The sequence below is a fragment of the Danio rerio genome, chromosome 10, assembly GCF_052040795.2.
Source record: "Danio rerio strain M-AB ecotype USA chromosome 10, GRCz13ab, whole genome shotgun sequence".
Lineage (NCBI taxonomy): Eukaryota > Metazoa > Chordata > Actinopteri > Cypriniformes > Danionidae > Danio > Danio rerio.
This window is the reverse complement of record NC_141030.1, coordinates 11,684,979-11,707,965: the sequence shown is the minus strand read 5'-3', so window position 1 is coordinate 11,707,965 and position 22,987 is coordinate 11,684,979. Positions and strand designations below refer to the sequence as shown.

General features: G+C 35.9%; 1 protein-coding gene across 7 annotated transcripts in view; it reads right to left on the bottom strand.

The window, feature by feature from the left end:
* The window catches only part of kiaa1958 (KIAA1958 ortholog), a 32,479-nt gene extending 10,315 nt beyond the window's left edge, over window positions 1-22,164 (bottom strand). For 3 of the 7 annotated variants that reach the window (XM_087270235.1, XM_087270236.1, XM_087270237.1), the window contains exons 1-2: window positions 21,977-22,164; window positions 17,412-18,423 (exon numbers count right to left, since the gene is read on the bottom strand). In XM_087270235.1, the coding sequence (XP_087126361.1) occupies window positions 17,412-18,423; window positions 21,977-21,982 (1,018 nt within the window). In that variant the 5' untranslated portion in view covers window positions 21,983-22,164. Of the gene's footprint in view, window positions 1-3,617; window positions 4,430-5,314; window positions 5,775-6,003; window positions 6,361-6,432; window positions 6,553-7,970; window positions 8,019-17,411; window positions 18,424-21,976 lie in introns of those variants that run through there. The other 4 variants (XM_087270238.1, XM_087270240.1, XM_087270239.1 and 1 more) reach the window with 4 other exon arrangements.
* Window positions 22,165-22,987: the final 823 nt, after the last annotated feature.

The window sequence follows — 22,987 nt, the reverse complement described above, 5'->3', positions numbered from 1 at the left end:
AAATTTAGCATCAATATTTAGTATACGAGACTATACAGATTTAATTAAAAATAAGATATAATTATATTGGCGAATACTGCACCTTAATAAACATGTTCATTTCTGACCCTGGTCCTTAGGATTATAAATGAAATGTTAAAATGATATGATGATATGAATGCAAATCAGTGGCTTTCCTGGCATTCTGAGAGTCAAAAACATATCGGAAGCCAATCTAAATGAAAACCTGTTGATACACCGAAGTCTTATACAGGCAAACAATCAATCCATCAAAGCCAATGATTTTCAGATTAAAATCCTTCATGTTTTGGTACAAAAGTGTAATTTACTGTACACTTTTGATGATACTGTACATTTTTGCATGAGCTACACTTAAAAATGAAGATGTCAGAAAGAACAAACTAATTTTCACAGTGATATGATATTGTAACCCACTTTTCTACAGTGCGGAACGATATGGTTGGGCTTGGTTTGCGTTTCCACTGCAGTTTAGTATCAATTAATGTGGGAAGATTCCTCAGCATCTTCATAAAAATGAATAAACTTGTGACACAAACCAACCTACAACACCAAGGTAGTGGATGCGACTGATAGAATAGATCTTTTAAGCAGTGGCAGTTGCTGACTATTTAAATAAATATAGCAGGTTTGGTGTCTCATGTCACCAATCCAATGGCGCTGACAGTGATGTTACTCTCTGACCTATCTGTGAATAGCAGTGTGGATATGTCATGTTTTAGACTGCATTCTCCTCCACTTTTAGAAACACACTCGCAAGTTTAAACTGTGTTCCACTTCATCATGTGAATAAGGGAAGCTTGGGGCGTACTCACACTATGCACAGTTGCCTTAAAATGGGCCAAAGCACGCTTGTCCTCCCTCCTATTTCCCCCGACGGCCCGCACTTACATTAAATTCAGGCCTGGGCACGCTTACATCATCGATGATGCGCTCTCCAGTAAGCACTCTCACTCAGCACAGTGGAGATTTCTATAGTTATATCGTTTAGTCGTTTGGGATGCAGTGACACACAGTCAAATATTTCGCAGAAGAGATCAGCCACTGCTGACACTCAAAAACAATCATAAAGTCCTCGTGCTGCAGGTATAAGAAGGTATGCTGAAGGTGCAGCTATGGTGCAGTGAGGGGTTTGCGTCTTTAATAATCTACGACAGTTTGTGCTCATTAAACAGCAATAATGATTAATAAATTGATATCACACTCCTCGGCCTCCCGGGGAAAGTCTATGCCAGGGTACTGGAGAGGAGGATCCGGCCAATGGTTGAACCTAAGATCCAGGATAAACAATGCAGTTTTTTCCGGGCCATGGGACACTGGATCAGCTCTATACCCTCACCAGGGTGCTCGAGGGTTCATGGGAGTATGCCCAATCAGTCCACTTGTGTTTTGCGGACTTGGAGAAGGCATTTGATCATGTCCCTCATAGCGTTCTGTGGAGGGTGCTCAGGAAGTATGGGGTCAGAGGCAATCTGTTGAGGGCCGTCTCGTCCCTGTATGAACAGAGTAGGAGTCTGGTTCGCATTGCCGACAATGAGTCAGATTTGTTTCCAGTGCATGTTGGACCTTTTTTATGGACAGAATTTCAAGCCGAAGCCTTGGGCTGGAGGGCGTCCGGTTCGGAGACCACAGGATTTCATTTATTATTCGCAGATGATGTGGATTGGTGCAGTGGCAGCAGTAATGCGGTCGATGTACCAGTCCGTTGTGGTGAAGAAGAAGCTGAGCCGAAAGGCAAAGCTCTCGATTTACCGGTCAATCTACATTCCTAGTCTCACTTATGGTCATGAGCTTTGGGTCATGACCGAAAGGACAAGATCTGGGATACAAGCGGCCAAAATGAGTTTCCTTCGAAGGGTGGCAGGGTGCACTCTAATGGATAGGGTGAGGAGCTCTTGACACCCAGGAGGAGCCGCTGCTCCTCTACATCAAGAGAAGTCAGCTGAGGTGGCTCGGGCATCTGTTTTGGATGCCTCCTGGATGCCTACCTAGGGAGGTGTATTAGGTATGTGGCACCGGGAAGACGCCTCGGGAAAGACCCAGGGCACGCTGGAGGGACTATGTCTCTCGGCTGGCCTGGGAACGCCTCGGGATCCCCCCAGAGGAGCTGGAGGAAGTGTCTAGGGAGAGGAAAGTCTGGGGTTCTCTCCTAAGACTGCTGCCCCTGTGACTCTGCCCCGGAAAAGCGGCAGAAAATGAATGAATAAATACCAAACTGTCCCATAAAATGTCACGTCTCGTCTTCAGTTTCGGTTCGGGCCTGAGCCCAAGTACACCTCTTCCAACTGAGCCAGGGTCGGCCAAGTGAACCCTGCTTGAGCCTGATTCAGAGCACTCACACTTCTCAAACGATCTGGGAAACGGGCCTGGGCACTGTTCGGACAGCATAGCATAGTGTGAGTACGCCCTTAAATGTACACTCAACCCCTTGATTTTGACAGAGGGAGCAATTCAGCTTAATATGTCCGCTCCTGCACATATTTGTCCCAGAATGCAACACAATTGTGACATTACAACAGTGTAGTTTCCAAGTGTTCAAGGGTTCAGGGCAGGGGTGCTCAACCCTGTTTCTGGAGATCTACCTTCCTGCGGAGTTCAGCTCCAACCCTGATCAAATACACCTGAACCAATTAATCTGGGCCTGAACAGCAACCATGTTTAAATAAACACACCTGCTTTATAAGCAGGTGTGTTTGATACGGGTTGCAACTGAAATCTGCAGAAAGGTAGATCTCCAGGAAAAGGGTTGGTCACCCCTGGTTTAGGGCATTCCATTTAAACCCAATTAAATGTTCCACTGGTAGTGGACACTTGTATAGTAAAATCAATGATGTATGTCAGAGGGAATGAGACGGAGGGAAGTTAGTGCATAAATTTGACTGGAATGCTTTCTAGGAACCTCACCAGAGGTGGTACTGAAAAAAAAAGTAGAAGGTACTACGTATGAAATCAGTGGCAAAGACCCCAAAAGTGAGCTATACCATGGACAGAGGAAGTGCCTATATAGGAATCTATTATCTGGTTCCCAGAAGAATTTTATAGTGATCTAAAGATCTTCAAAGAACCTTTTTATTTCATAGTGTGCAGATCATTTTCCCAAATTAAGTCATGTTTTCTGCTATAAAATACTTTTGTAAAAAGAAAATGTTTTGTGGATGTTAAAATTTCTTCACAAAACCATTAAAGAACCATTATTTATAGGGGATCGTTTAGCCAAAACTTAAAATTCTGTTATCATTTGCTCAGCCTTTACTTTTTTTCCAAACCTGTGTGAATTGATTTATTTATTCCTTTGGCTCTTAGTATGCCTGTCAAACCACTTTACCGAATTTTTAGTTGCCAATATTAATGGTTTGTTTTGGGTCATTTATGAATTTGCAAAACCAGCACAAAGCCACAGGGATCAGGAAGAAGCTGGCTTGACTTTCTTCAAGATCCTCTTTCTTTCGAACACAGACAAGATATTTCAAAGAAAGTTGGAAACTTGTAACCATTGACTTGCAAAGTATTTGTTTTTCCTACTATGAAAGGTTTTTAGCTTTCTTCAAAATATCTTTTTTAGTGTTCAACAAAATAAAGATACTCAAAAAGCTTTGGAATCCCTTGAAAGTGAGCACATTTTAATTTTTGGGTGAACTATGCCTTTAAGAGTGTATTCCTGTCAGCCATGTTTCTGTCAGTCGTGCACTATAAAAAGAAGTTATCATCAATTTAATGTGATTGATGAAACAGGAGCAGCTCATGGAACCAGAGAGAAAAACAGACAGAAGGCAATAAAACACAATTTAAGGTGTTTCTGATACAGCTAATAATTCACATTATTATATTTAAGGATATTTGGGTAGAAGTAGAAAACACTGAAATTGTCCGACAATGCTGAAAATATGTTGTTTTGATTGATTGTTACAATGCTACATGACTAACATGAAAAAGCACTAGACTATTCTAAAAGTTTACATGGTTTAAACATGGTTGGTAATAACCAAACGAGTCAACAGTCAGAAACTCACATTATAGATAATGTCGGTTTGGTTGAAATGAGCGTAATGGAAAAATAGCAAATCGTTGGTCTCTCAGTGCTGTAGCTGAATCGTCTGGATTAGTGATTCCAAACTGAATCGTTCATGTCCAAAAGTCTTTCAGTCAGTCACTAGGAAACCCGTGTTTCCTTTATGTACAATGATAATAGTAACATTTGACTGTGAATGGAAATTTTTGGGGATCAGCCATTACATATAAGAAGGGTCATTTTTGCCTGATTGTTCGTCACAAAAAATAAAGGACTCTTGAGAAGACTCTTGTTTCTTTTTCTGACCGATTCGGAGCCTGCATTTATTAATGCAGGCCTTCTTCAGCTTCGACGATTCCACAGGCGTCCATCCATCTATTGTGGAGCAGCGTAGAACATAAGCTGGAGGAAAACAAGACAATTCCTTTTCAATAAAGTAAGTAGTTATGACAGGAAAATTAAGATTACAAACTACAAATGATAGACACAGCTTAAGTCTTTGCAAAATGATTATTCAAAATATAAAACTGTTCATAATTAACTTTATGGTCTATTAATTTTAGAACTAAAATATTTGAATCAGTTCTCAGAATTGAAACAGTCAGTTACACTGAAATGACTCAAAAGGCTCTATGATTAATTTGTATCATCATTCAACAATGTTCCTAAATTTCAGATGCATTTCTCTTTTTTGTGATCAAACAGAAATAATCCAATACAGTCACAATTGAAGATATCAACCAAACCGAATGCGATTTCTATTAATTCTCCTGGTAAAATGAGTAAAAAGCAGAAGAAACAGACCAAAAAAAAAAAAAAAAAAAAAAAAAATTATATATATATATATATATATATATATATATATATATATATATATATATATATATATATATATATATATGTATATATGTATAAAATTTCCGATAGTCTACAGAACAAACCATCGTTATACAATAACTTGCCTGATTACCCTATTAAATTAAACGAGGGGGGTGAATAATTCAGTCAATAATTCTGACTTCAAATGTATATAAGAATTATTCTAAATTAAAACTATAATTAAATAATTATATAATATAACCATAATGACTCATCATCATTTTATGCTTCTATAAAAATAGTGTTTTCATTTTTTATACCTTCAATAAACAAAAAAATCAATATAATAATATAAATGAGCAAAAATACACATAACCTAATAAATTACTCCGTTCTTCACATAAAAGATATCACGTGACCTCAGAGGACTTGGAATGCAACACCGCTTTTTTTTACCACTTTTTTTTTCAATAAACAGATTATGGCTAGATATTTTATGTATTATTATTGGGTAGAGTCATGGTGCATTCACACCAGACGTGGATAAAGTGTCAACCGTTAATGATTTACATGTTAAGTCAATCTTTTATCAGGAGCTTGCTTTTGTATGGGGAGTAATTATGACATAGCACCTGCTATTGGTGTCCCGAGAGAAAATCCTCTTGCTGACACTAGACAATAGCTCATCAAACTGTGCTGGGCTCAGTCTAAAGCACATCTGAAAGCTTCCATCATCTAGGTATAGTTTCTGGAAAAGTTGATGAACTCAATGAGCTGGGTGCACCTCTGAAAGGAACTAGTGGACTCAAACACAGTGCCGAACGAATCTACGCTGCTTTTCAGCCTTTCTAAAGCACAGCTACTATCTCAATAAAATCGATGCTAGCCATTTAGCAACAAAGCTAAAGTCACAGGGTAGACAGAAGTCCTACCTATGATGCGAATCCACATCTATTGTCAAGTGAATTTGATGCACAAATGAAGCGAAATTGATGAGCGAATGAAGCAAGTAAACTCAAAATGTTCACCCGTCTACTTGCATCTGGTGTGAACACAGCATCAGGTGCTCCAAAACATTTCTGAAAGTATGTATGTTTATAATATAATATGATTTGTAACCCATCATGGAACGGAATGGTTGATAGTGGAAAAGCGACAAAAGATGTTAGTTTAAAGATACCAAGTGAACTACTCACACATAATCCCGTCCACTTTTCTCCTGTCCAAGATCTTCTTGCCGTCTGGAACTTTCCCTCTCTTTCCGAATGCGACGGCACCATTCAGATCCTCCTCGCTAAAGAAGTGCTCGAACAGCAGGTGGAATAGCCTCATGCTGTCTTGCCGGGACTCCTGCAGCATGGAGGCCAGTTTATAATGCGGCAGGTACAGGCCAGATCCAGGGAACAACTCCTGCTCCCCTAGCCGGGCCGGACTGGACAGCGGCATCTGCGTCCGCTCGTGAAACACCAGAATGCGGTCGATCACTGTCTGCAGGTTTTGTAGGGTCACCGTGTCTGCGGAAAAAACAATGAGACATGAGTATTGGTTGTGCCGTAAGAATCCAATCAGCTGGATTTCTGGCTCACCTATGCCTGTTATAAACTCTTCCAGGTGTTTTCGTTCTTCCAGATACCTGTCGCTGTTGGGGCTTAGGTCTGACGGGCCGAACTGCTCTTCTGAACTATGCGCTGCAGGAATCAGATGGTCTGTAATACATCAAATGCATTTTAGGAGCCTTTATAGGGAGTAGTCTTTCCCTCATGACCGGCAGAAATAAAACACACTTCAAACCCACAAACAAACAACATCATTGTAAAGCAGGTGATTTCAGCTTATCAAACAACTGGCGAGTGCACAGACAATAAAGCCATGTTGATTAGAGAAAGTTTTATTTTATTTGCCATGATGCAAAGTTCCTCCAAATTCATTTGCCTCATGCAAATTCATCCATTGTGAAAATAAATACAGAGGACAATGTTGGGTGAGGGTGAATTTCACAAAACCTGTCAATTGAAACCCCACAATAGTTTGCACTGAAAAGATTGTTTGCTTGTTTGTAATTACTTAAAATAGAAAAAAATATAATAAGTTTACACTTATTTTATTTTTTAGATTATCTGTTTTAATTTGAATTTTAATACAATATTATTTTAAAAAAAAAAATCAATAATAATAATTCCTTACAGCTATATAGCGCTTTTCTGAACACTCAAAGCACTTTACACACTGGGGTGAATCTCCTCATCCATGCAGCATCCACGGCAGCCATACTGTACCAGACCGTGCACCATACACCAGCTGATTGGGGAAGAGAAGAGAGAAAGGAGTGATAAAGCCAATTATGATATGGGGAGATTTAGAAGGCCATGATGAGGACAGAGGCCAGTGGGGAAAAATTTGCCAGAATACTAGGGTTAAACTCCTACTTTTTTTTCAAAAGACATCCTAGGATTTTTGACGACCGCAGAGGACCTTGGTTTAACGTCTCATCCGGAAGCAGCACTCACTGAACAGTATAGAGTCCCTTTCAATATACAGGGGCTTTAGGACCCACACAGACCGCAGGTTGAGCGCCCCCTACTGGCCTTATGAACGCCACTTCCGGCAGCAACCTAGATTTTTCCATGTGGGCTCCCACCCAGGTAATGACTGGGCACAGCCCTGCTTAGTGGGTGACCATGTGAGAGTTGCAGAAAGCTATCTGCTGGCATGCATGAAAAGTTTTTATTACTTTATTTTAAAACTATTTCTTTATGCATTCATTTTATATTTTAAGTCAATAAATCAAGAAATCTTTTCTTATGATTAAATGATTTTTAAATGATTTTAATTTTAAAACATTTTACTTTTTATTTTTCCTTTTATTACTTATTAACTCTGGAATGTGTTTTATCATAAAAATAATTTCACAATGCAAAATAAATAGGTAAATAATTAAATCCTGTGATCCTCACTTTATCCAAAATGAAATCCTTTTCAAAAAGTCAACTCATTTGAATGATAATGTGCATATATGAGCATGTTATTGACAGGTTTCATGAGATTTACCTATTTAAGTAGTTATAAAATATAAAACAGCAAAATATCTACAGCGTAACAAGTTCTTGCACAAAACAAAACTAACCATGGAGGGCTTTCAAAATCACAGCGTAATCCATCTTCTCATTTGAACCTGCAAACAGAATAAAATTAAAGTTTGTCCAGAAAAAAAAACTAGAATAATATGATCTCTTAAGCACGGTCATGCATTCTTATAACAAAACATTAGATCACATGACACTTTGACAACATCAAATCCACTGACACCCATTTTTTCCCCTCAGTAAAGAGAGTGTCAAGAAAACTCACCTGTTATTTTGCTTTACGTGGAGTTAAAGAAATCATCCATTTCCATCTTGACTGAAATGTCAAAATTGCACAGAGTCTTTTGGAAAAACAGCTTAAAGTCTTACTGCAGACTGGAAGAGGACGCGATCTAGTTTAACTGGTACTAGCCCACAAGCTAGGTTACCGTGCTTTAACAGAATACTTCCAAAGGTGAAAGTTCATGTTAAAATTATCAATGACATCTGTCCCTGTAACGAGTTCCACAGACAAAGGTTTCATTTAAATTGTAATGAATGGACTTTTTACGGAGCAGAATTAATTCTTTGAACATTTGTTTTATTTATGAAAAATTCCTCAAAAATAAATCTGGGATAACCTCTATACTTGGTTAAGCTTGAAGTATATGTAATACCTAACTTTGATTTTAAAAAATTTACAGGAAAGGTGAAGTTGAATTTCTGGTTGATACTATTGTGATGTTGTTGGGTAACTACTTTATTCATAAATGCAGATTCTTTAAAAACTTTTTCAAAAGATTTAATGGTCTTCTTTTAATCGCTGAAGCTAATGCATCATGAAAATGCCCTCATTATGGAAGCTGTTAAAGATCTTTTATAAAGGTTGAGCTTCTTGTATTGTGATTTTAGTATCGTAATTGTATTTTTTGGTACTTTGTTTTAGACTTATATTTGACATTTTATCAATCTTTATTTTTCTTGCTGCTAGTTGGACTTTTAAGAATTGTATTAAGATGTGTCTTACTATTATTACTTTGTATTTTGTATGTTCTTTCAAGCATTAATAATAATAATTTAAAAAATAAAGTTTCTAAAGAGTATACTCCTAATGAAGCACCAGTCTACAATTAAAACTCATTAACTCAATTAGACTTCAATAGATCAATAATTAATGCTAGACTTTTCAGTGTTTGTTTGCGTTTATCGTCAGCGTTTTCACGAGTTGTATGTCCGAATTTATAGAATTCGAAAATCAGTATGCGAGAAGAACCCAGATGACTTACTATTCCTGGCGAGATTCAAGAGTGCGCATCCCATGCACGTTGCGCTATCCCATGATGCCCCGGGAACGAATTCATGAATGGGAGTAAAGCGACGCAATTGACGCAGGTAGGTCACGTGGCCAAGACAAAATGGCGGATGTAGTACGTCCGAATTCCATTCATACTTTTCACATTCATACCGTATAGAACGTACTTTTCTAACAGTCGAGTAGTATGTTTAAATTCTAATGCAGTACCTACTGTGTAGTAGGCGGTTTCGGACGCAGAAACAGCCTACTTCTAAGTAGGTACTGCATTTTAATTTAAACAAGACTACTCGGCCATTAGAAAAGTACGTTCTATATAGTATGACTGTAAGAAGTATGAATGGAATTTGGACTTACTACATCTGCTATTTTGTCATGGTCATGTGACCTACCTGCGTCAGTTGCGTCACTTCACTCCCATTCATGAATAGGGTATAAGCCGAGCTAGTGTTTTCCCATCCTGATAAACTTCCGGTGACCTATTATTGTGAACTTTTTCCATTTTATATGGTTCCTTTTACAGCATCGATGTTGTAATGTCATTAAAATACATTCAATTCAATAAACTTTGGCCTTCATTTAGTTGCTCAAGCGTAAAACGAGCCGTTTACTCGCACACGCCTGTCAGAATCGGCAGGCTAGCGCAAAAGCTCCATTGAATATACTGGGGTAAAATAAATGCTCATATTATAAAGACATGGTGGGGAAAATGTAATTTAATGCAGTGCTGCTTGTACAATCTGATACCCATTTTATATCGGATATCACTCAGCTAGTGGATTTTTAAAGAAAACAGCCTTTAAACGAGCCGGTTTTTGCATTGACATACAGTTCGCTGGAATCGCTTAACCCAGGTAACTAAAAATTAAAAGTCCTATTAGCATGCTTCGGCATATACCCTATTCGCATCATGGGGTAGTGCAGCGTGCATGGGATGTGCACTTTAGAATCTCACCGGAAATAGTAAGTTATCTGGGTACTTGTCGCAATACTGATTTTTGAATTCTATGAATTCGGACATACTACTCGGCTCGCATACTGATTTTAGCATACTGTATAGTATGCGGGTTCTTCAGCGATCACAAACTGAAGAGCTGGGGGGAACAATCACAAATTGAAGTGCGGAGGGGGAACTGCAGGCCACCAAAAATTAAGTATGTGGCTGTTTTTGAGTGAATCACTTAATCATTGGTTCAAATTATTTGTTCTCAGGGGCGTAGCACCAAATTCTGAGAGGGTACAGCCCTCTCAATGTCAGTGGGCCCCCTTAACATTTTTTTAAATTATTTGAATATAAACATGCACAAATAGTGTTTTAATCTATAATCAAATCAGATTATAATAATGACTGGTTCTTTCATTCACCACCATTGAGTGCTGCTTCTTCTGGTGTGTCAGAACCACTGGTTGTTTCTGAAACTGGTTAATGTTGGCAACCTGACGTTAGCTGGCCTGGCCCATAATTTACTTACAGCAATAAGCAGCCTGGTTGACAAACTAAGCTAAAGATTTAACATTAGCATACATACATTACAGGGCTCGAAATTAACTTTTTTACTTGGTAGCACTGGTGCTCCCAACTTCAAAAAGTTAGGAGCATCCCAAAAAATTTAGGAGCAGCCATTTTCTTTTTAGTTATGTGCCGATCATGATTCTTAATGGCCGATTTTGATTAGCACACGTACATCTCGGAGATGTCTATTTGACGTCTGCATTAACATCTGCAAGACATCTACAAGACGTTTCCTATCAGATGTGAAATAGACTTCTATTAGACATCTTTAAGATTTTTGTGATACAGAATGTGGGTAAAACTGACATCGTACAGACGTCTGCCAGACGTTTGTATACAGCAGGTGCTTTCCAGATCAAGAGATCTTTAACAGACATCTTGCAGACGTATACAGACACAAAATATCTAATACAATGGCATTTCAACCTTTATACCATTAAAAGGGATAAATCAAGTATATAATTTCTTATATTAGTATTACTTAATTGTTTAGATTTTTAAAAGGCACATTAACTTCTTTCACATTTATTTTATCAATATATTTTGAAATAAATAATGACATTGGCATCAATTGGAGGGGTCAATTAATTTGAAGTAGGCTACAAAAAAAAAAAATAATAAAAAATTGGTGGGATTTCAAAGGGCCCTCTCCCTAGACGGGGCCCTGGGTAGTCAGGTCCACTTTTCCCCCCACTACCACGCCCATGTTTGTTCTAATGGCTGATTCAATAAGAAATTAAGCATGTAACAGTTCATAAGTGGATCAATAAATCATCGGCTCAAATAATTTCTTCTAACAGCTGATTCATCCAGAAATGAACCATATGTCTGTTTTTAAGTGAACAACTGAATCATTAGTTTAAATTATTTGTTCTAACAGCTGACTTATTCAGAAACAAAGCATGTAACTGTTTATAAGTGGAACACTAAATCATCAGCTCAAATGAATTGTTCAAACACAGATTCATTCAGAAACTAAACTTCTCAATGTTGATTTAAGTGTTTTTCTTTTCTTAAAAAATCTGACAAAACTAGAAAAAAAAAGCACATTTGTGTCTAAAATGTATCATTAAAATGATTATTAGAATACTGTCATGGACAAAGACTACACACCCTCAAAATTAATGGCCATGTCCTTTAACGTAACAAATGGTTTAAGATTTATTGCTATATTTTAGTTAATAATACCAGCCTGAATCTGAGTCAGTTAGAATTTATGACTGATTATGAATTTATAACTTATGGCTGATGAAAATTATTCCAATACAAACTTGTATTTTACACATTTAAAAAGACTGCATGCAATAATAAATAATAAAATTGTAAAAAAAAACGTTAAGCAAAAATCGTTAAGCAGTAACATGAATTATAAACAAATTCTGTATTTTCCTTGATGACGGTATTCTCAGACTATATAAGAAAAAGCAAGTGTTTGCTCTTAGCCCAAATGATTGCTTAAAATCTGCATTATTCTTTTTGTTTGAGGGGGCGATTAATTGGCTGATTTTTAAAATCCGCTTAATCTAGAAGTTGCTGCAGACTTTTATTTAATTAAGGCAGAGGTGTACACTTTGCAATTTTTTATTTCTTTTTTTTTTTTTTTTACTGTCGAATGAGCTTTTACATGATTTGTTTTAATGTGAAAATAGTTTATGCTCATATGGTTAAACCTGCATAGTGAACATACTCCACACCAAAACATTTTTTTATTTATTTTTTAAACAAGTATGGCTTATATGATTATTTACAGTGGTCTAATTAAGTCAATATTTCAGTTAAATAAATTTACTTTACATACAGATGTGCACATTCTCCCATCAAGTTTGTTTTTTTATAGATCACGTTTGTGTGGGAAGTGGCGTATACAGCATATTTCCACCCCCTGTTTTTGAGCATACACCACATTTATGAATAAGGCTTTAGATCATAAAGTTGTGACATAGATATCACTATCCCAACAATTTTCACATAAAATCACTCATGATACATGCATGGAAATACAATCTTCTGGCCATCAGCTTTATATGACTACACCTTTATAAGATGTATATCCAACTGAAATAGAATATTTAGTAGGAGGTGGGGTTTTATTTATTTATTTATTTTGCTCCTCTCACACAAACCATGGCTAAGGATATTTTGCTCGATGTCATCAAATGGATGGACAAACAAATTTATGGATTAACTTGCACAGATAAATTGTTCACTTTAAGATGAACAATATGAGCTAGTAAATAAACATAGTAAATTTAGATTTCATGTGTACTTTAAGCAGCACTCCAGTCTGACTCATGTTTATTGTACCGTGTTAAGTTTCACATGAATCTCATTTATGCCTTTGACTGAGACGGCATCATAAATGGAATTAAGAAGATCGATATGATTCAGCAACAACTGCACCCACAATCATCACACACACCACTCAGAAAGAAGCATATTTTCACAACACTCAGAAAGAAGCATAAGAACAGATTATATCTAAAAAAAAAAATTCTGGCTCTATAAGATGATTTGATTTGCACCCACTGTGTAATTGCTCTTAAGAGACAAGAGTGGCTTATATGATTAAATAATTATGCAGAACCATACCGTTTGCATTCAGCAATGTTCAGAGCACACGGAAAATACACTACAGTTTCTACTTTTCAATACTGCTGATTTATTGAGGAATGTCAGACTTTCGTTTTATTATTGTTTTAGCTTCTTCCTGTTCAGTATAAGATAAAAGAAATTTTGTTCATTTTAAGCACACACGGGCTCAACAGACAGTCAAAATCAGAATACAAATCTCATGGCAATTCGGCTAATTCGGATATGAATCTGTTGAAGTTTTAAATTTAAAAACTGTGGCCCATCGTCATTTATTAAGCAAATTACAAACTGGCCAGCACATTCGGCTTTCCTTAGTCAGAATTTGACCATTTGAATAATGAAAAAATAAATAAACATAAATATGAAGTAAAGTTTCATGACTTTTCTAAAAATAGAAAAGTACATTTGAAAATAAATTGATAACAACAATAACTTAATAGGTATTAAAATTGGCCGCTTTTGCTGCTTTATAACTTTTTATTGGTCATTTTTTCTTTTAAGAATAAGGTCCAAGATTTAGAATAAAAGTATTGTATAAAAATGTTTTCTCTATAACAACAATTCAGTGAAAATTTACTTTACTTGCATCAGATTTCACTCGACTCGAACCCCCCTGGCTTCAGTCTCACAATATTCAAATACTATGTTATTGCTTTAGTACAAGCATTATATCAATATTAATTAAATAAATAAAATTAAAGTTAAAATACATTTGGTATAAATATGTTTAAAAAATGATGTTTTGGGGAGTTAACCTGAACTAATGTCATCACATGTATAAAGACTTATATATAGACATGTTAATGTAATCTTTTTTCTGTTAAGTTTTATCTTTTTCATAATAGGTTTTTATTAATTAATATAATTATAATAATAATAAAACTGCTTTTACTATTGATTAAAATAAAACAAATCTGTGGAAATACTAAAATGACAAAAACATTAGAAAAATTAAAAAAAAGACAAAAAAGGACACAACAATATTATTAATTGTTTAAACTAATAGAAAAATGCTTCTGAATATAAAGTTGGAAGTCAGAATTATTAGCCCCCCTGAATTATTAGTCCCCAATTTTCTCAACACATTTCCAAACATAATAGTTTTAATAACTCTTTTCTAATAACTGATTTCTTTTATCTTTGCCATGATGACAGTACATAATATTTTTCAAGACACTTGTATACAGCTTAAAGTGACATTTAAAGGCTTAACTGGGTTAATCAGGTTAACGAGACAGTTTAGGGTAATTAGTTATTGTGTCACGATGGTTTGTTCTGTAGACTACTGAAAACAAATATAGCTTAAAGGGGCTAACAATTTTGAACTTGAAATGGTTTTTAAAAAATTAAAAACTGCTTTTATTCTAGCCAAAATTAAACAAATAAAACTTTAAATATTAAAAAAGAAAGAAAAATACAAAGGGGGCTAATAATTCGAACTTTAACTGCGTGTGTGTGTGTGTGTCATTAAATTAGATTTTTATAATATGGTTATCATATTTTATATTATGCTCTGAATGACTCTTACATCTATTTTTGACATTTTTGATCTACAATCCTTTTTATGAGCATTTATTCAATATTTTTTTTTTTTTTTTTACAAAAAAAACTGTTGTGAATAAATAATTGAAGAGGAAGTATGTTACTATTAAAATGACCAGCTGTTTTAAGGAGACCAACAAATAAAAAATTCATGTCATGATTGTAGTCATCTTTTGGTAATGATACTGCAATGCCAATGCCAATGCAATGCCAATGATATTCAAACATTTTACAGTTAAACACATACACTTAAAAGGGCAGTATGTCAGAATTTTTAGTTATTATTTGTCAATCTTTAAACAGCTTGTAACAAAACTTAAACCTTTACTTGACATCCTAGGCTGCCTCTGAAGCCTACAAATAGATTTTTATGTAAAGTATTTAAATATGATATTTATGCATATGTCACATTTACGCATGCTTATCTGATCCATTGTATTCCAAATTCTTATAATGTTGTTATAATAAGGATTCTTATAATGCACTGTGCACTCTCGCTCAGCACAGTGGAGATTTCTCTAGTTATATTGTTTTAGTCCTTTGGGATGCGGTGACACACAGTCAAATATTTCTCAGAACAGATCTGCCACTTTTGAAACTCATAAACAGTCCTAAAGTCCTCATGCTGCAGGAATTAGGAGGTTTGCTGAAGGCGAAGTTGTGGTGCAGTGAGGAGTTTGCATCTTCAATAAACTACGACAGTTTGCGTTCATTGAACGGTAAGAATGATTAATAAATCCATATGAAACAGTCCCTTAAAAGTCACATCTCGCTTTCAGTTTCAGTTTTCAGTTTCAAAGCCCAAGTGAACCGCACTCAGGCACACCTCTTCCAACCGGGCCAGGGCCAGCCAAGTGAACCATGCCTAAGCCCGATTCAGCGCACTCACACTTCTCCAGGAAACGGGCATGGGCACAGTTCGAATAGCATAGTGTGAGTAGGCCCTAATTGGGGTTGACGCTAAACTGTGCAGGACACTGACCCTCAAGGACTGAGTTTGGACAGTCCTTAGTCTTAGTCTTAAAATAATTGACAATAAAACTATTATAACATTGTTTTAATGTCTACTGTCTTTCAACATGATGATGGTCAATTGCAGATCTTATGCAAGCATATTCATGTCGCCGTGATCCTGTTTAACTACTGTTTTCTTTCCGCCATTAACATTCACGTTTAGGTTCTTGCATGTTGAGGCTTGTGCACACCGGGATGATTATTAAACACAATGAGGTATATGCAGAGCTAGTGTTTTTCAGCCAATGATAAATTTCTGGTGAAAGCTTAATGTAAATATTTTCATTTTCATAAGGTTTAACAGCATCAATGTTATTATGTAATTACAATAAATTCAGTTTAATAGACTAAAGCATGCATTCAGTTGTTTAATCGTAATATTAGATGAAAAGACTGTAACCGCTAGCGCTGTCAGGATCAGCAGGTGAGCGCAGAAACACTATTGAAAATACTGGGGTAAACATATTCTAAAGAGATGGCGGACGAAAAAGGAATTTAATGCAGTGCTTCTTCTTGTCCGGTCTGGACACACTTCATATCATATATCTATCAGGAAGCAAAGATCGCTGATTTTTAAAGAAATAAGACCTTAAACATGGCAGTTTTATAATGGAAAGACAGTTGCTGGAAGTGAAAATGTCCCAGCATGCACAATGTTTCGTGTGTGAACAAATGTGAGCACAAACAATAATAATGCGTTCACACCAAACGTGGACGAAGCATTCCGCAGCACGAATGGCACAATTTTTGTAAATAAAGAGGCACATGTTAAGCATTTTGAGCATTTGAACTTCAGCATAGATTCGCGTCAGGAGTTTTCTCTTGTAAGGGCATGATTATGACGTTATGCTTGTTGATCCTGTTGAGAAACCTCTTGCTGACACCAGACAACAGCTTATCAAACTGGGCTCGGCTCAGTCAGAGGCATCACTGAAAGCCTCCATCATCCAGGTAAACTTTCCAAAGGAGTTTATAAACTCACAGAGCTGGGTGCACCTCTGAAAGGATCTAGTGGATTTAGACATGGTGCCGAAGAAATATACGCTGTTTTTCAGCGTTCTTAATGCACATAAAACACACCTATTCTCTTAATAAAGTCCATGTAAGCCATTTAGCAACAAAGCTAGAGTCACTGGGCAAAAAGAAGTGCAAATCTGCATCTATAGTAAAGTGAATTTGACGTGCGAATGAAGTGAGTAAATGTCCGTGCATATATTCGCACATGCCGCATCTGGTTGAACGCAGCATACGAGGGGAACTGTAACTCATTGATTGGCCACTAGTGTCGCTAAAAACAAGTTTTTTATTTTTATTTCCTTTTGCCGTTTTGTAAGTGAAGTTAGAGAGAGAGACTAGGGCAAGATTGAATAAGGTCTTTGAGTTGGGACTCAGAACGCTCACAGTGCAGTTGTGCTATATGTTGCTAACAGCACTGATAAGTCTTTCTAAACTTGCATACAGCCACTTTAACCAACAACATTCTCAACAACATACACTTCTGTAACATTTCTTACACAGAAGGCTCTTTACCTGTGTTGTCTGCTCTCGCTTCTGTACTAAGTGCCTGTGCAGATAGAAGATCCATTTCTGGGTTTGCGCCAATCGAAGCCTCTCCGTAAGACAAAGACGGTCTGGGATATTCATCTCTGTGCAGGACACCCATAGCGTCAATCCGTCCAGGATGAGGTAAAGTGGGCATACTCTGACTGCACGCTGGATTAGAGTTCATGTGCACTTTATTTTGGGTAACATGGAAAGGTGCACGCAGTGGCTTGATCATGGAAGTAGGAGAACTGTCCAAGGGAGATGACGACACCCCCATCGAGTCTCCATCTATGGAAGAAGGTTTCTGGGACATCAAAGGTGTGCTCTGGAGGTTCGGTTTGGGCAACTCGGTAGAGCGGTTTATCTCTGAACTGCTGGGAATCTGTGGATTGGCCAAACTGTAGTAATCTTCGCCTCTTTCTTGTTTGATTTTCTTCAAGGAGGGGTCAATACTGTCTTCATGTCCCGTCCCTTTTCCATGTCTTTTCCTGTGCGAGATGTTTGGCGTGTGATTGAAGTCAGAATCACCATCTTCATCAGTTGCTGATGATTCACAGACTATGTCGTACAAGTTGTTGTTATACTCCTCGCCATTATCGTCCATTTCTGAAGGTTCACTGCAGTTGGAAATATCGCAGGAGTCGTGGATCTGATTGGAATCGCCTTTGTTTTTTTTTCCGAGGAATCGATCTGCCGAGGAGTTTTGCATGGCGGCGGCGGCCTGAATCATAGTGTCTGTGTTGATGCTCCGACTTTCCTGGAAACACATGCGCTCCTTGTTTCCGGTTTTACAGGTGGTGTTGAGGGGCCAGTGGTAGGCATGCCCGGCGCTGCAGCCCCACAGGGCCGTGAGGGTCCCATGGGAGCCCTCGTTCAGCATGTGTTTGAGGTTGGGGATCAAGGTGCAGATTGTCCCGTGACTGTGGGCCCATTTCACTAGTTTAGCGAGGTTGTCAGAGGAAGTGTGCAAGCAGTCCTCCATGTTGAGCCTCCTCCCCTGGGATGACAAAATGAATAGATTTTTTCAAATCCAATTAGATTTGCATATCAAGCCAACAAGAATTGAAAACTGCATCCCTAATAATAAAATCATTAGAATGTTCATAATATGAGCTAATATATGATTTTTTTAACAAATGATACATTTCCTAATATGTTTTTCAGTTTATCTTCTGTGTAATTTATTCAACTGGTTTTTAAACCTACAATCAAAAAAAAAAAAAAAAAAAAAAAAAACAATATGTATTGCATTTAGAAAATAGGTGAATTTACATTTAAAGAATCAAGTGACATCAAATACTAAGATGTTCATATTAAATTTCCAATTAAGTATTTTACCTCAGTCTTAAGCAAAAAAAACTCTTACGCAAAAAAGTCAAATTTCTGAAAAAAAAAAGTTTAATATAATAAACGATAATAAGCTGAAATAAATACACTTCATAAAAGGGGTTAAAGGTATTGATTTACCCAAAGTTTAATCAATTACTCAACCTTATACCATTCAACCTTCATTTTACAACACTGTAAAATCCAACAGTCAACTTTATCAAATGAAATGAGTGTAGTTAACTCAAAATTTACTGAAAGTTAATTAACTCATTAAAAAAGAGTTTTGAACTCAGTGTTGAAGGTAATGAGTTAATTAAATAACTCATCATTCCTTCAACTTAAATGGAGTAAGTTCACAGGTCTCACATAGATGGTTTGTAGCAATCGGTTTCCTAAAATGGTTTGAGTTGCCATAACTTTTGTGGTTTTACAGTACTCAGTTAGTTTGAGTTCTCTTCGTTTATTGCACTGTAATACCCAACAGTCAACTCTATCAAATGAAATAAGTGTGGTTAACTTAAAATTTACAGAAAGTTAATTCTACTCATTTGAAAAGAGTTTTGAACTCAGTGTTGAAGGTAATGAGTTAATTAAATACCTTATTACTTCAACTTCTAAGTTCATTACTTCTTACCTCATTACTTCAACTTCTACCACTAGTTTACAGGTTTAAGGGGAATTTTCTTGGAAATGCATTATACTGTACACTTCTTTATAACACCCAAGATTAAAAGCAAACAGACTTCCAGACAAAAACAAAAAAGTGATGGAGACAGAGTGGGCAGGCAGAAGCAAATCATACCCATATCTCCGGAAGCTGTTGGAAAATTAAACCGTTTTGGGATGATGTGCGTAATGTTATTTCTGTGCTATTTCTGAGTTGTTTGGATATAGAGTTCCAAGGACTAGGCATGGGATGATAACCGTTTTCAAGATATACCATGGTTTGGAAAAGTCAAGGTTAAAACAATTTATGTCAACATTATCTCCAGCAGAAATAATATTCAAAGATGCCATTTTAAATTGTAAAGAAATTTGTTTTTGAAACAAATGAAGAGAGCAATGATTCATTTGAATTATTTAGCCTGACATATTTACTGTTTCATAATACTTTAAGTGGGTCTTGAAATAAAATATACTAGCTGCGTCCAAAATTGCCTACTTCTCAGTAGATACTACATTTAAATTTGAAATTACAACTCGACTAATAGAAAAGTACTTTCAAAACAGTATGAATGTGAGTAGTATGGATAAAGCTTACATCTGCCATTTCATCATGATCACGTGACACACCCACTTCACTCTTATTCATGAATTCTCTCACGGTGCATATTGGGAAAGCGTAGCGTGCATCGGATGAACACTTAAGAATCTTGATGAAAGTAGTAGGTCATCTGGGTACTTCTCGCATACTATTTTTCGATATCTATGAATTCAGACATACTACATACTCGCATACTGTTTTTACCATTATATATAGTATGGAAGTAGGCAATTTCAGACACAGCCATTGTAATCAAAGTGGAAAAACAGTTTTTGTTTTTTTTTACCCAGAAATTGTACAAGAATATATTTCAAAGCAGTAATCACAATACCGTGAAACTGTGATATTTTTATCCAAGGTTCTCATACCGTTAGAATCTTATACCGGCCCATGCCTAATTGATATATGTTAGCATGTTTTTTTTCCTGTTAAATTTTTGTTCTGTAATGTAAAAAAATTAACTAAATAAAAATAAAACTTATAAAAAATAAGTAATTTTGGCGTGTCTTCTGTAAATCAACTTAGAAAGCTATCATATCTAAAACATATTGATAATATATTCAAAAATTTATACTCTAAACATTTTCTGACAAATTGTCTTTTTTACAAAACATAAATTGACAAAACAATATTATTTTCTAAAATTTTTATAATCACAGATTTATAGAATGAAGTAAATCTAAACATTTTACTAAAACCCATAACTAGGGCTAAACATCTGCAGACATGTTTTTGCTATTTCTGCTCAGGATTTTTAAAAAAAATCTGCAGATTTACGCAAAACAATTTTATGAGTATCATAAAAACTTAATATATTAAATAATAAATAATAAATAAATAATACATTCTACAACTTTTATTTAATGTTTACAGTGAAAATTCAATTAGATCCACATATATTTAGTAATCATAGCAAGCCTCATATATAAATTATCTAATGAAAGATAGAAAATATTACTCAACAAACTGTAATGTAAATAAATCATATAAACATTTTAATATTACTAACTTTGTCACTCTGCAAAATTTTTGAAATTAACTTAAAATTTGAATAAATATAAGTTTACACAAGTAAATACATATACTCAACGATGGGCTAAAAATCTGCAAAAAATTTGCAGATTTCTGCGCACGCAGATTCCGTGTGGGCCTACATAACTAATAAATCCAGAGTAAATCATTAAAGAAACTAAGAATTAAGTGGTCTTGTTTTTTTGTTACCTATATAGCTTCTATAGACCAGCCAAATACTTTAATTAATTGCTTTAAATGCCTGCCACATTATATTTAACTGTTCAATTTTAATATTTCATAGGATTGTAGTTTTTCTAAAGAAAAGCAGATCATTAAACATACTCATTTTAATCAAAAATTGTAATGTGATTCTACCTGCAGCTTAATATTTTGCTGGGCAGCTGAAAAAATGGACAGACAATAAATAAATCTATGTATTATTATATCAGTCATTCTGCTCCTTACGATAACATACTATACCACAATGACATATAATAGTATATTAACAATGTTATTGAGAGATTACTTTATTAATTTACCAAAATACTAAAAGTTACTCCCGACAATACTTTGCTATCAAAAAAAGCACGTTAAAAACACGACTTTTTATTAATAGAGTAACCTGAAGACACACCCCTATTAGCAACAATAAACTACATCCCCACCCACTGCCATTGTTTACAACATTATCACTGTTCTATGTTCAGTGTTATAACATGTAACGACAAAACCTTTACGTCTATGTGTAACGTTATCTTTAAAAACAACACGAGCGATTTGCATAAACAGACAAGTTTTGCTTTTCGTGGTCACATTAACGATATTAGATTTCAAAAGCACGCAAAACTGTCCAGAAATGTTGACAGCTGACTGGATTTTGACACGGAGCTCGTGAGTCTGATCATCTGCATAAACACAAAGAGCCCGGAAAAAAGCATCATACCTTCATTCGGGAGATTCAGCTCCAATGTCCGCTCACGTCTGCTGCTCGCCGCCTTTTTGTTCGATACCAAACATCATTTGTCACTGGAAAACTGTCATTTATCCGCGGTTTTTCAATATTTGACAGTATTTTATAGAAAAGCCATCAATTTAGCTTTTAATAGACGTGAAGCGGGTGCTTCCGCTAACACCGGAAGTACGTGTCCGAGATATATGATATGACAGTGTTGGCGTCGTAGTATGTCTCTTAAAATAATGATAAATTTAATGCGAAAAAAAACCCTTATATGAATGTGTATGTGATGGTTAAATCGACGTGTAAAAACAGCTCTTGTGCAACACGTGTTTAAAGTAATTAAACAAAACTTTCAGGTTTTATATTAATTTCAAAAATGTTTAATGAAAAACGAAACAGCATTAATTATTTGATAACGTTTGGGTTAGGAAAAAGTCAGGCAAAATACATTTTATTTTTCATTGTAGGCTAATTGCTATAAATCAGAATATTTCAGATAGTCTCTTCTTCTGACTAGTATTAGTTTCACGTGAAGATCAGTCAAAGAAAAGCAGCTTCATAAAACCCTTTTCCAAGAATAACATGAGTATAATTTGTTATCCTAACGTTATTATGATATGCTAATAGAAACTATTTTTCCTGCTTTTAGTAGTATTAAAAGCAGAATACAAAACTTGAGATGCAAATTTAACTTTAGTCTAAAACAGGGGTGTCTAAACTCGGTCCTGGACGGCCGGTGTCCTGATGAGTTTAGCTTTAACTTGCTTCCACACACAAGGCAGGAAAAACTAAATTGCTGGAGGGAATTCACTATCAATTCCTGGAGGGCCGCAGCTCTGCACACTTTAGCTTGATTCCTAATCAAATACATCTGATCCAACAAATCAAGGTGTTTAAAGCTGCGGTCACAGTAGAATTTGAACATGCGAAATTCTGTTGTTTGATGCTGCATAAAGGGGCAGGATTAAACTAGATGATTAAGCACTGCACTTTTCC